We start from the raw sequence: 14951 nt of genomic DNA, 5'->3' as shown, positions 1-14951 counted from the left end.
CCATATGCTCTCCAAGAGTGCTATTCAATCTGTATCACTGAAGCGTTACAGATTTGCGTGATAGAAATGCAAAGGTAATTTCATATTGAAGCGACATCTGCAGCGTTTAGCTGAATGCAGTCTCAGCTAATGCGGGAACATAGCGCCCCACTGTGGAGATGTCATAACACCCATAAAACCTAGCGGTCAAATGGGGAAATGGTTCCAATTGTTTTCCCACCATTAATTCTTCCAATAGGGAATTTTAGAAACACTTAAAATAAGGGCTGTGCTTCATGTAGGCGTACTCTGGTGTGACGTTTTGATAACCATGTAAATCTCTCTCGGGCAAGGTGACTTTTATCAATATATTCGGCTCTGTTTACTCTATTTCGAAAATGCTCATTGGAATCAAAGTAGACATCATGCAAAACTACAAATACCTGCAAGTTCTCTCTAGCTGACATCTTGCCAATGTGAACAATGAAAGAACATCTCATACCAAGTTTCCTTTATATCATGTATGTTCCATCGAGAAAACAAGTAAACAAAAATAATGCAACATATAAACACGGATTGCATGATGCAACACAATTGCAAACAACACAGGCTGCTACAGTGACAATTAGAGGCAGCATTCATTGACATTACTCAACCACAGCCATTTACGACTTTATTCAATCCATATATTGTCTTTTGCGAGTTTTAAATTGGCAGAGTATCTGTAATCAAACATTGGCATGAGTTGTGCAATGTTGTAGCCTACGGGGCTCCTCTCAAGATGTAATACCACCAACAGGCCACAAGATGTCCCAGTGCACCATGAAACCAAACCAGACACCATTATTCTAGAATTGTGTATTTATACTATCAAGCGTTGGACTAGAGCGCAGTCGACTCATGCAATATTGTTGCGCAGTTTATATGTTTTAAGGCAAAGTTCGAGTTATTTCGGATATCCTTATTATGCCTACCCATGTGGTTTTACATATCTCAGCTGTAGTATTTCAATCTCGATATTTTTTTTGCCAAACATTGCAGTAATACCGAATGCATTGGTTAACATTGTAGTCAGTTGATTGATACGAAACACTACGAGAACAAATCCTTTGGCGCGTCACGCGGCGTAAACTTGGCTACAGTAAACGGACGTTTTAGTGCGCAATGGCGACTGTAACCTCTACCAGACCTTATCATATTATCATATTCGGAGCCTCCGGTTTTACCGGGCAGTTTGTGGTGGAAGAGGTAGCCCGGAGCGCCTTCGAAGGACCAAGCGGGTCTCTGAAATGGGCCTTGGCCGGGCGCAGCAGACAGCGGCTGGAGGGAGTTTTGAACCAAGCCGCCGAGACCCTCCGTACGTGTTTGACACTAACCAGAAAAGAGAATCGAGTGCCTGTTGTCAGTAAAATTATGATTTTATGTCAAGCATGGTTTGACTAGGCTACTACTGTATAATGATTAACAGCGGCAACGGTTTCAGTTGCCTTCAAACGACAAGGCCTATACACTTGCATTTTTTTGTAGAAGGTGCTAGTAACAAAGGTTCATTCAGTTTCTCTGCAGGGGAACCATTTTTATAGCGGTTCTTCCAATAACCTGTGTATAACAATTTGTACGGTTCTTCATTGCACTGATAGAACCAAAGGGTTCTTCATTACACTGTAAAACAATAATTCCGGTTTCTGGATGCAGTGAAAATATGGTAAACCTTTATGGAAAATAATTGCAGTCAGAGTGCTGTATAACTGCAGTACACGCAAATACTGCGTCCAAAATACACCGTTTTTTTTACAGCAGTAATTTTGCAGTGTAACCGCAGTTAGAGCGGAGTATAACAGCAGCTGTACACGGCAGTTATTCTGCAATTACTGCGTCCAAAGTACAACAGTGGACTGCAGTTACTGCACTTTTACTGCAGTTTCAAAACGGAAATATTTTTTTGTAAGGGAATATACAAAAATATACTTCATTGTTAGAGCTGGATTAAGGTGATGTTTCTGTAAGGGACAGTATACTGCTGTATTCTGATAACTCCGAGTCACCCTCACTTGGGATTTGAACTCACAACCTCTAGTTTGCCAGCGTCAGTAGTGTGCAACTGCAGCCTGCAATTCGGGGCGTTTCTGCATGTACGCATTCACGCTACTTCCTCAAGCATTCCATTGGTCATGTATCACATCCGGACGTGATTGGGAGTCCCATAGGGTGGCGCACAATTGGCCCAGCTTCATCCGGGTTTGTCCGGAGTAGGCCGTTATTGTAAATAAGAATTTGTTCTTAACTGACTTGCCTAGTTAAAGGTTTGATTAATTTATATATTCATCTCACAAGGAGCCCTGGGTTTATTTTTGTTTTGACCCTGTAGGGTAACCCAATTGGGTTCTATGTAGAACCCTCTCATGAAGAACCCTCTTGTTGCAGGATTCTGTCATCTGTCCCTATCGGGGAACCTTTTTGGGTGCCACATAGAACCCTTTGATTTGTCCCTGTAGGGGAACCCTTTTGAGTTCCATTTAGAACCCTCTCATGAAGAACCCCCTGGTTCCAGGTAAAACCAATGACAGGTCTACAGTTATACTTATAGGATACTTCAGATGCGTTTATGGCACACACTGTTAGGTACTCGCCTGTTGGTGAGTACTGGTCAGTACCATTAAGGATACATGTGCGCAAATCTAGTATAATGGTACATTTTTCTATTCAATATAAGGCACAATCATTACTGCCCTCTGAAATGTAGGTGGGGGCTGTGCTGGTGGGGGCTCATTAGCATATCTGGGGGCATGATCTAAAATATGTTGTATTTGTGCCAACTGTTAGTGGAAGTGTTGTACCAGTTTAAGTGGTTTTATTGTTATGTTGATGAAGGTTGAGCACCTCATTTGTCCACTCCAGTTCTACGATCTTTGTAAGAGCTTATGACAATCAAGAGCTGCACTGTTAAGAGGTTAATTTAATGTGCATTTACCAGTAACTTAATGGTAGTTGGCCACCAGGAATTTCATTTTTCCCCCTTCTATAATTTACTGTCCGCTTGCTGCAAGTAGTTATTGTAAAATTCAGTAACTTACTGTGACTGATTTCTGTCGCACTCACTGACCAGATGGTGTGGCAGGACGGTCAGTTGGCTGTCAACCATGAGGTTGAGGCTGAGCTCCAAGTGTGCTAACCACAAAGAATGCTTAGTAGTTGTCAACTAATGTTAATCTTGTAATCAGTATAGTTCAGTGAAAGTACAGTAAGTTACTGGCATTTAGTTGCAAGTAAGTTACTGGGTATTAAGTTACTGTGAATTTTACACGAACTTACTGACAGCTAGGTAACACAAACTTCCAGGCAGCTAACTGCCATTAACTTACTGTGAAATACACAGCAGTGTTTCCCCTATATTCATTCAAATTGTTGCCACTGCTGCAAAAAATATGAAGTTATTTTAGACATTTCTGTCGAGATGCGCTTTTAAATGGATAGTCATTGGCTCCATGACTGTAAGTCTATGGGAACAGCTAGCATATCATTGCGCTAAAACTAGTAACAATGCACACCCACCCCCCTGCTAACCTTGCCACCACTGCTGAAAAAAATCCTAGGGCAAACACTGCACAGTAACCTCTTAACAGTGCAGCTCTTCATTGTCACAATGATTGCAGAACTGTCAGTGTTACAGTAAAATAGGTGCTCAACCTTTAACCTTTAACCACCAACCACTTAAACTGGTACAACACTTGGCACAAATACACAACATTCAGTAACTTGCTGTTTACAGTACTTTCACTGCAACCAGTAGCCTCTAGTGTACTGTAAAATTACAGGAACTTTTTAACAATCTAGCATTTCATGGCATAAAGCAAAACATGGAGGAGAGGGAAAGAACAGGATGGTTCTTCACAGCCATCACAGCAGTAAAGAACCCTTCATGAGCAGTAAAGAACCCTACCTGAAAAATGGTTACACATATCACCCTCACCGCTGACAAAGAACCCCTCAAGAACCTTTTTTGTTGTTGTTGTTGTATGCGCACGCAGTGTCCGTTGTCCTCTACGGGTGAACAACGACACTGCTGAACTTGACCGGTAAACAGGTGTCTTAATATTTCACTGGGTACACAGGGATACTGCTGTTTAATCTTAGTTGATATTGATCCCACTGGCTTGTGACTTGCTTAATAATGGTCACCCATGCAAATTGCTCTAATAATGCAAATCTTTCCAAACAATGTGATCAGTGATTCAGAGGGGTTGGGTTAAATGCGGAAGACACATTTCAGTTGAGTACATTCAGTTGTACAACGGACTAGGTATTCCCCTTCCCCTTTTCTAAATGCCTATTTCAGTATTGTATTAAGCTATGATTTACTGTAGATGTGTGACTTTTAACCAATGCATGCGTTCAGTAGAACTTTGCTCTCTGTTTCCAGGTCAGCCGGAGTTAAGGACTCAAGTTGAAATCATTGTGGCTGATGTCTCCGAAACAGATTCATTGGCCATCATGTGCCAACAAGGACTGGTTGTTCTCAACTGTGTTGGGCCAGTAAGTCTACAGTAACAATGACTGTTCTTGTTATTGATACCTGGGATGAGGGCTGGCCTTTTGGGGTGTCATTGGTCCAGACTCCCAAGTTACTCTTGTCCCCAATGATAATTGGAAAGCTTGTTAGGAGTATGCTGCCTGTGTAGCTGTGGCCACGGTACTGCTGTACATTACAGTCGACTCAGCTTTATCAGTGCGTATGGAACGTAATAACATGTGATCAATTGCAAAGGTATGGCAATTTGATAGGGAGATGAGGCTTTTGATAAAGGGTTGACGACACGCATTCACACACACACACACACACACACACACACACACACACACACACACACACACACACACCTATACCTCCATTAACACCCAAATCATATTGAGTCCTTTTTCTTGTCTCCCTAGTACAGGTTCTATGGTGAGCCCGTGGTTAAGGCCTGCATAGAGAATGGAGCCCACTGCATAGACATCTGTGGAGAACCTCAGGTAGTGTGCTCTGTCATTACACAACACCATCATATTAAATGTCCGTCTTTATGGCTCAATTCAGTGCCTTCACTAGCCTCTACCTCCAACCTAGTTTTATTACTGTCTATTACTGTCTTTACAGAGACAACGATGGTAGGATGCATTTGGATTTCAGGAGCTTTATGCTCATATCATCCTTATTGCCAACATAGTCTGGTGGAAAGCAGTGCAGGCCTTTTGGGACGCACCCCAGGTCTCTCTGCTAGGTGTTTTTACAGTGGTCTTGTGTTGTGGTCCGTAGTTCCTGGAGAGGATGCAACTGGAGTACCACAGCAGAGCGATGGACAGTGGAGTGTATGTGATTGGCAGCTGTGGCTTTGACTCCATACCAGCTGACATGGGTATCCTGTACACAAAGAACCAGTTTAAAGGTAGAGAGATACACTGTTAATTGGGTTTGTGAATGTTTTTTTTAAAATATGTTTTATTATAGAGAACAGCACTTGTTTGTGATGGCAGCCATCTGTGAAGAAGATACAGTTCTCATACTTATTTTTGTCCTTGACATTGTATCTGCAGGCTCTTTCTGCTTTACTGGTGTTTTTCCTGTTATCAATGATGAATTACGGAACCATTTTGGCAAAGAAGATGTTTGTGTTTTTAGCTGAATTCCAAACGCGATGATACAGCTACAGTACACAATTAACTCACTGCATTAGTACCATTGTTGCTTTTCCCATGAGGTTTCTATCTGTGTGCTTGTCCAGTCTGTCCTTGATTAAAGGTATATATAATAACACTGTGTCATATCTGTTAACAGGGACACTGACAGCTGTGGAGAGCTTCCTGACTATACACACTGGTCCTGAGGTAGACAGCTCGATCACTTCCGGTTTTTCTACATGCATTATGGGAAATGTAGTCATACAAGTGATCTAATGTTGATGATTCCAAGGTCCACACCATTATTTTGTTTAGATCCAGCTATATGCTTTAATCGTGAATGAATAGGAACTATAGGCACCATCTAATTTCATAATTTCGTTAGACACAACAAATGGCATGGGACGTGGACTAGTAAACCACTTTTGAGGTCTGAAAATGGGGAATTCTGGGGAATTCTGATCGACTTTAATTTTGGAGTGAACCATTCCTTTAATAGTTTGTTTGTTGTGATGGTGACTTGGCTTAAGCTTTGGGATATTCCTTCCCTGTAGGGAGGCTGTGCCCACGACGGCACATGGCAGTCCGCCATCTACGGCTTTGCAGACAGCGGCTCCCTGCGGAAGCTGAGGAAGAAATTTGGCCACCAACCTCTCCCAGTTGTAGGTGCAAAGGTCAAGAAGAGGTATTGGCAGATGTCTAATGTACAGACAGTCTGTGTTCACTCCATTTCCATTCAAAGTCATTGCATTTGATTGGTATGGCACAGTTGGTGCTTGGCAATGCTGAAGTGGATTTAGAGGACTTGTCTATCAATATAGATTAAATGAGTTGATGGCGTCTGTCTGTGCTGAATTCTGTGGGATGCTGATGGTGAAAATTTGAGAGTGTATTTGGAAGTAAACTGACTTGTATGTATGTATGTATGTGTGTGTGTGTGTGGTATGTGTTTGTGTATTCCTCAGGGGTAGCCTGTTCTTCAGTAAGGAGATTGACCAGTATGCCATACCCTTCATGGGCTCAGACCCATCAGTAGTCAGGAGATCCCAGCGCTTCCTGTATGAGGGCCATCAGGAGTTACCAGTAAGATCTAACACAACCCCCCACCTCTATTTCCTGACTGGCTGCCTGCGTTCAGTCACTCAACAATGCTACATTGTGGTCCTGCTGATGCGTAGAGGTTTGGCATGGCAAGAGAACGATCAGTTGGCTGAAGCAGAAACAGACTGGTATCCAGGCTACCCCTCCTTTCCCCAGTATTTTATCCATCACGGCTAGCCTAAACAACCTGCTCAATACCGAGACCGCTGTCAAACCCCATCTATTGCCACGTACAATACCCAGAGGGGTACATGGTCGTCTGTAGCTCAGTTGGTAGAGCATGGCACATGCAGCGCCTCAATAGTAGGTTCGATTCCTGGGACACCCGTATGTGTTTTGTATGCACGTATGACAGTAAGTCGCTTTGGATAAAAGCGTCCGCAAAATGACGTTATTATTCTGTCATTTTCCATAGTCTACCTCAGTATCTACGTGTCTCCCCCCTTCCTTGCTTTCACAACCCCTAATTAGGTCAAGCAACTCTGGCTGTCAAAATTGTATTCCATTTACGAGCTTCCTATGAAACTATAAAATGAAGCCTCATTTACTCACAAACATCCAATGTGGAGAGAGAGAGATTGTAAAGAACCCCTGTTTTTCTTCCTTGTGGAGAGATATATATTGTAAAGAACCCCTGTTTTTCTTCCTTGTGGAGAGAGAGAGATTGTAAAGAACCCCTGTTTTTCTTCATATGGAGAGAGATAAATGATAATGAGTCATACAGCAGCTCCAAGTGATTCATCATCTTGCTCTCCTCATTATCTTTGTGGGGTGTCTCAACACTGCTCCTGGCCAATATAGTGCACTTGGGATTATAGTGCCTGTGATGTGCCCTTTCTTTAGCCTGTGCCCTTTCTTTAGCCTTTCCATGGCATGGGGGAGTACTATTTAGAAGTAGGGACATCAGTAGCTTACAGGAGCATGCAGGAGTTAAAAGTTATTTATCGAGTTCCCTTCTCTTTCTACTTCTCTCCTTCTTTCTCTCTCCCCTTCTTTCTTTCCCCCTCCCTCTCTCCCTCTTCAGGTCCAGTACTCTGCGTATGTAGGGGTCGGTGGCGTCTGGTCGTTGATAAAGATGTTCTGTGGTGGCCTGCTCTTCTGGTTCCTAGGGAAGTTCGGCCTGGGAAGGAAGCTCCTCATTACGGTGTGTGTCCAAAATGGCACCCTATTGTCTATATAGTTCACTACTTTTGACCAGAGCCCAAGACCATATTCCCCATATCGTGCACTACTTTTGACCCGGGCCCATACAGTGTATTTCACCACATTTAGATGTCTGTGGAAATGACATTAACCAAGTAGTTTGGTTACCAATCTTGTGAAAATAGTCAGTCACAGTTGGTTGGCTTAATTAAGGGTAGAAAAGACACAAACGAATGGTCTCCTCTTCTTTTAACTGTGAGCCCCTCGTTCAGTTAACCTCCATGACTGTCAGATCTGTGTGAATATAACATACAGTTACTGTACAGCGATAACAAGAAGAAATGACCTGTGTTGGAGATGGGAGGTAAACAGCTCATTTTTCCAGTGAATTGGTTGACGTTTCTGATCCTTAGTTTCCAGAGTTCTTCTCCTTTGGCGTGTTCACCAAGGCTGGACCCAGCAGGAAGCAGGTACTGTAGTGGACTCAGGCCCGATGGAAACAGTACATGAATGGCCCAGTCATAGCCATGTGTCTAGTGAGAAGAACCTCCATAAACGTTTCATGCTAAAGTCAAGTTTTGGATGCAGGCATTGTAGAATGTTGATAACATCACTGTATATGTAGAAAAACAAAATTAAAAGCACTGTATTTATTTGATCAGTTCATGGAAGTGGAGGTTAGCGTTCATTACTTGAAGCGCTAAGACTCCTCTCCTCTCCCAGATGGACGGAACATCTTTCAGTCTGACGTTTTTCGGGGAGGGTTATGCTGAGGGGCTGGACCCGTCTCAGGGAAGACCCAACGCTAGGATCTGTACCCAGATACACGGAGCAGGTAATACATTATCTCTGATTGTAGCCTTGTTTTTGGTTTAGTTGTGATGCAGGTCAGGGTCATGACTATTCATGCTCTGTCCAATGTCCACACAGTGCTTATTATTTTCTTCGTCTTGATTATCATTGGTCTACTATAATTTTTGTTGATAAACTATGTTGACTTTCATTGGTCCACAGAGCCTGGCTATGTAGCCACACCTGTTGCTATGGTACAGGCAGCTATCACTCTGCTGAATGAACCACAATTCCTTCCTATAAAGTGAGTCGGGTGCCTCTGTCTCTCGCTCTCTCTCTCTCTCTCTCTCTCGCTCTTTCTCTCTCGCTCTCTCGCTATTTCGCTCTCTCTCTTGCTCTCTCTCTTGTGAATATTTTATAGTTCTACAAGGAATGAAGTCCGACACACTGGTACATCAAATATGCAGCTACTATTACAATGTAACAGTACATATATATATTGTAATATATGCATGTACAGGACCTAGAAGTTAACGCTATGTTGTGATTGACAGGGGAGGAGTGTACAGTCCAGGAGCTGCATTTGCCAGGACAACTCTCATTGACCGCCTCAACAGACATGGCCTGGTGTTCTCGGTGAAGAGATTCTGACGAGAGGGTCTGAGAAAAAGGACTCCTGTCTGTGCCCAATCCCAAATCCAACCCCTAGGACATGTTTGGCTGCTAAATTCTGGTGCATCTCGTGCATCTGGGTGGCGGTGGTATTTCTATTATATCTGAGAGGTTTTGATTTGGACTGTTTTTTGTTAGCAATATAGAAATTGGTAATATCTTCACTTTGCCCTCTGGTGGGCTGGGTAGTATATTCACCATATTGCTTATACCCATCCAATCCTTTCAGATCTACATGAAGTGCCATGGCATACAGGTGAATAGGGTGAGCGATACTCTAACCCCCTGTTACCCCCTACCCTAGTCCCACCAGCTCTGTGTATCGATTGCTTAACCCAATGACTGCTGTGGTCTATGTTAGAGGAAATACTGGATGTCAATATTAGGCCAAATGGACAAACCTCATCCCCTTAAAGCTGTATCTGTCTCCCCTTAAAGCCGTACATAATCAGCCTTTTTATCAGGCTAAGGATACAGGCATTCAGACAGCCGGCCACATTGTTACCGTTCTAGTCTGAAGTCTGTGTCTCTCTCGTGGCCCGTTTGAACTGTCCTTTTATGGCTTCAGAATTTTGGTCATGCAGAGGTGTCACTCAGTGGGTTTCAAATCAATTGTCCGTAATACAAGTGACTTATTAGTATTGTTAATGTGTATGTGAGTGTCCTTGACCCAGATTACAGCTCTCCACAATAGGATGTAGTGGAGGACTAGTTTAAGGGCTGTTGTGTGTTCTCATAGCCAAGAAAGGACTGTGGCCTATAGGTCTTTATTCTGTGTTTTAACTCACATTTTAACACCCATATTTTGCCACTGTGTGTGTGTGTGTGCGTGCGTGCGTGTGCTTGCCACATGGATTTTAATCAGACTAGTCCAAGGGCATTATAAGACAGACTTTGGGTGTTTCAGATATTTCCGAATAATACCAGTGTTTTATAAACGTGGTGATATTCTGTTTTTGTGTTTTATAAAAATAACAAGTAGGCAATACATACTGCTCTGTACAAGTATAAACACACACATATGGTAACCTGAAAATGTAACAACAAATATCGCCTCAGACTGTGCAACCTAAATAATGTTTATAAGCTAAAGAAAATGGAGTCAAATGCGGTCTACCAATGCCCATCAACACATTCAGGACCCAACCTCCCCACTAGGTGGCAGTGTTTCTCTAATTACACATTCCCTTCCCACTTTACCAAATATTTACATGCCACTAACTAGATGAGCTGTCAGTTAAGGTAATTCGCCTGTGAGAGGAGACATGGGATGGTACAATGTTTAACCATAATTAAAAGTCCATGTATACACTTTTAGCCAGAATGGATGAGGAAGGAGGGGGATGGCCAGGTTTATCATGGGTAACAGATGTGGGTACGTGAATGAGGAGGGTCAAGGTTGGAAGGACCTGGGAGGCATTGTCTGTAGACTGTGACTCAACCTCCTTTCTCTTCCCTCCTTAGCCTCCCTTCCCTCTTCAGCTCTGTCTCTCCCCTTCCTCCACCACTGTCGCAACAACTCTGTTAGCAGAGCATTACAGAGAGAGAGAAAAGGACAGAGAGAGAGCAGTGTCCTAGTTCTACTGTAGTCATACAGAGGGAAATAGACAGGTTTGTTCAATCATAAAACTGTGGGAGAGTAATTGTTAAGTAGCGTGGTTAAGTACAGGGTGTATAGCATAGCTATACGTGTAGCTGAGAAAACGAACAAGGAAAGGGAGAAAGAGAGCAAGACAGGAGAATGCAGTGGCTTGTTTCCCTATGCACATAGGATACAGGAGCCCCATCCCTCTTCCCTGCCCTCCTCTCCCGCCATCGTGGGTGTGCTGTTATTCATGCCATCTCCCTCACCTTGGCCAGCTCATCCCTTCTATCTCCCTCTCCTTTCCCCTCATCTCTTCATCCCCTCTTCGATCTCTCTCTCCTTTCTACTCCTCACTCCTCTCCTGCTGTCTTGTCTCCTCTTTACTTCTCCTTTGCTCTCTCCATTTCCACTCTTATCATCCCCTCTTCTGACTGATGCCTTCCTCAGTCCAGCAAACAGCCTCCACCCTACCAGTTAGGCATGATGTTTAGAGTGGGCTGCAGAGCAAAACACCTATCGGGCACTTCCAGCCCCGCATTCACTCTCTCTATTTAATTCTCTCTCTCTCCCTTTCTCTCTTGTATTTTCTGTTCTTCCTTTCTTTCTCCTCTGACTTTCTGTTTACCTTATCTCTCTTCCCCCCATCTCTTTCTATTTCTTTCTTTCATCCTCTTGCTGTCTATCTGTCCTCTCTCTCAGTGGTGACCCGTCATTCAGTGCAGGTGGGGCCTGTTTTGGCATTAATACATGTCACATATCAGTTAGAAAACGATGTAAAAAATAAATTATTGAGTTAATAAAGACACATACAAACATGGTCTCTTTTTTGCTTTCTTGAGAAAGGCAGCTCCAAAATGCCTGTGTTTCAGCATAGCTCAGTGCTTTCTGTGGTTGAGGGGCAGCCAATGGAAAATATGGAGCGTAGGGGTTGGTCATCTTCTCTAGTTGCGCCATGATTGGCTCAGTGTTCTGTCACTGTCAGGTTGTGCGCTACTGGTAAGAAGTCAGGTGCAGGAGAGCGGAGAGTTGTGATCAGGCGCACACTTTAATTGGCAGAAGTAACAACAGATGGACGCAACTGCGTCAAAAACCTCAAGCCAAATGGAAAAAGTGCAAAGAGCGACAACAGTCACAATAATGCATAAGTTAAACAACTAAACACACTCGGGTACAACACGGTACCCGGGGAAAAACCAGCCTGGCGCGTAACATGTAACAAAACAATTCCACTCAGACATGCGGGAAACAGGGAATATATATGTAATGTGATTAGGGAATGTAAACCAGGTGTGCGGGGAAACAAGACAAAACAAATGGAACAATGACAAGTGGAGCGGCGATGGCTAGAAGACCGGTGACGTCGACCGCCGAACGCCGCCCGAACAAGGAGAGGAGCCGACTTTGGCGGAAGTCGTGACAGTCACTCATGGGGACACTACATCACCGCAAAATCTACAGGGAAAGCTAGAAAGCTCAAGCCACCTTGGGTGCTGCCATAGATTTACATTAGAAGTGCACATCCAAGAAGGCTCAAGATCATTGGCCACAGATAAAATTATGTTAAATCACGTTATATCTACCGTAGCTTTGATTGGACTCAACATCATACTTTCAAAATCTTAGCTAGCAAACTAGACACGCAGTCATCATTAATCATGTCGACAATCTACTGGCAAATCCTTTTCATATGAAGAGAAATTATAGATAAAACGTATTGTTGCTCATCAGCCATTGGACATAAACATTACAAAACAAGTTGGAAATCGCAGATTCAACAATGAGTGTTTTGGAAGGAATCAGTGGCTAACTGCAAGTGTTGCAAAGCAATCACTATTTCGCTTCCCCTGTATGCTATGCAGCGTTCAAAACAACTGGAAATTCAGAACTGGAAAATCTCAGAAAAAAACGAGCTCCAACTGGAAAAATACGTTTTGAACAGTAATCCAAGTCGGGAACTCAGGCCTTTTTCTAGAACTCCGACCTGAAGATCACTGACATCATGATTCAACCTTGTTTTTTTCCAAGTTCCCAGTTGTCGTGAAAGCACCATAAATCCTTAGAATGCCAGACTTTGATGACAAAGTTTTATGACAAAATTTTCCCACAAGGACCGCCTCGGCCTTCTGAGTGGTGCAGTCGTCGAATGCACTGCATCAATTGCCCAGCGTCATCAGGGTTAGGGGAGGGTTTGGCCGGCAGGGATGTCCTTGTCCCATCGCTCTCTAGCGACTCCTGTGGCGGGCCTGGCGCATGCACGCAGACACAGTCGCCAGGTGTACGGTGTTTCCTCCGACACATTGGTGTGGCTGGCTTCTGGGTGAAGCGGGCATTGTGTCAAGAAGTAGTGCGGCTTGGTTGGGCCGTGTTTCGGAGGACGCATGGCTCTCGACCTTCACTGTCCGTACGGGAGTTGCAGCGATGAGACAAGACTGCAACTACCAATTGGATAGCACGAAATTGGGGAGGAAAAGGCGTTAAAGTAAAAAAATCTAATACAAGAAGGACCGCCTCGCCACCTTCTTGTTCGAGTGAGCACAGCACAATTGTGAGCCCAAAAATGTCTTCTATGCTGCTGCATAAATTATGTAATATGACAGGGAGATATGTATACTGTAGCTAAGAAAGTAGTACTAAGTGTATGTTGTGTAGTAAGCTGTTAGTAGCCCATGTGCCTCACCCTAATAATTTGGTCCCTTTCACCCATATAACTTTGCCTTCTGTTCTGACTTGGTGGTGCACATAGCCTGTTTTAGAGAAATGTCATCATCGAATATTGGAAGAGCTTTCATTGTCTGCTTATATGCCCTCATATTTATCCTACGGTTCTGACTTGGTGTACAGGGAGAATACTGTAAGAACAGCCAATGTTCTTAATTCTGTCGCTGTCAACACCATAGTGCCCTCAAAGCTCATCAATAAGCTAAGGACCCTGGGACTAAACATCTCCCTCTGCAACTGGATCCTAGACTTCCTGACTGGCCGCCGCCAGGTGGTAAGGGTGGGTAACAACACACCCGCCACGCTGATCCTCAACACAGGGGCCCCTCAGTGGTGCGTGCTCAGTCCCCTCCTGTATTCCCTGTTCACTCATGACTGCACGGCCAGGCACAACTCCAACACCATCATTAAATTTGCTGATGACACAACAGTGGTAGGCCTGATCACCGACAACAACAAGACAGCATATATGGAGGAGGGCAGAGACCTGGCCGTGTGGTGCTAGGACAACAACCTCTCCCTCAACGTGATCAAGACAAAGGAGATGATTGTGGACTACAGGAAAAAGAGGACCGAGCACGCCCCCATTCTCATCGACGGGGCTGCAGTGGAGCAGGTTGAGTTCCTTAGTGTCCATATCACCAACAAACTAACATGGTCCAAGCACACCAAGACAGTCGTGAAGAGGGCATGACAAAACCTATTACCCCTTAGGAGACTGAAAAGATTTGTCATGGGTCCTCAGATCCTCAAAAGGTTCTACAGCTACACCATCGAGAGCATCCTGACTGGTTGCATCACTGCCTGGTATGGCAACTGCTCGGCCTCCGACTTCAAGGAACTACAGAAGGTAGTGTGAACCACCCAGTACATCACTGGGGCCAAGCTGGAGGAAGGCCCTAAAAATTGCCAAAGACTCTAGCCACCCTAGTCATAGACTGCGCCAAGTCTAGGTCCAAGATTTTTGTAAACAGTTTCTACCCCCAAGCCATAAGACACCTGAACACCCAATCAAATGGCTACCCAGACTATTTGCATTGTCCCCCCCCCCCCTCTTTTACACCACTACTACTCTCTGTTATCATCTAGATTTTCCCATGATGTCAAGCAAAGAGGCACTGAGTTGAAGGTAGGCCTTGAAATACATCCACAGGTACACCTTAAATGGACGCATATGATGTCAATTAGCCTATCAGACACTTCTAAAGCCATGACATCATTTTCTGGAATTTTCCAAGCTGTTTAAAGGCACAGTCAACTTTGTGTATGTAAACTTCTGACCCACTGGAATTGTGATACAGTG

At 43.9% G+C, this 14951-nt stretch overlaps 1 protein-coding gene across 1 annotated transcript; it reads left to right on the top strand.

The window, feature by feature from the left end:
• The first annotated feature begins 824 nt into the window (after nt 1-824).
• sccpdhb (saccharopine dehydrogenase b) lies at nt 825-11743 on the top strand. The gene is made up of 12 exons (XM_055872279.1): nt 825-1336; nt 4400-4512; nt 4912-4992; nt 5276-5405; nt 5795-5844; nt 6192-6322; nt 6603-6720; nt 7763-7882; nt 8295-8351; nt 8605-8716; nt 8896-8977; nt 9228-11743. Exons 1-12 carry the CDS (start codon nt 1144-1146, stop codon nt 9322-9324), a joined length of 1284 nt encoding a protein of 427 aa, XP_055728254.1. The 5' UTR covers nt 825-1143; the 3' UTR covers nt 9325-11743.
• The last annotated feature ends 3208 nt before the right edge of the window (nt 11744-14951 follow it).

Source organism: Salvelinus fontinalis, chromosome 20 (genome assembly GCF_029448725.1).
Source record: "Salvelinus fontinalis isolate EN_2023a chromosome 20, ASM2944872v1, whole genome shotgun sequence".
Classification (NCBI taxonomy): domain Eukaryota; kingdom Metazoa; phylum Chordata; class Actinopteri; order Salmoniformes; family Salmonidae; genus Salvelinus; species Salvelinus fontinalis.
This window is presented reverse-complemented; position numbering and strand designations above follow the sequence as displayed.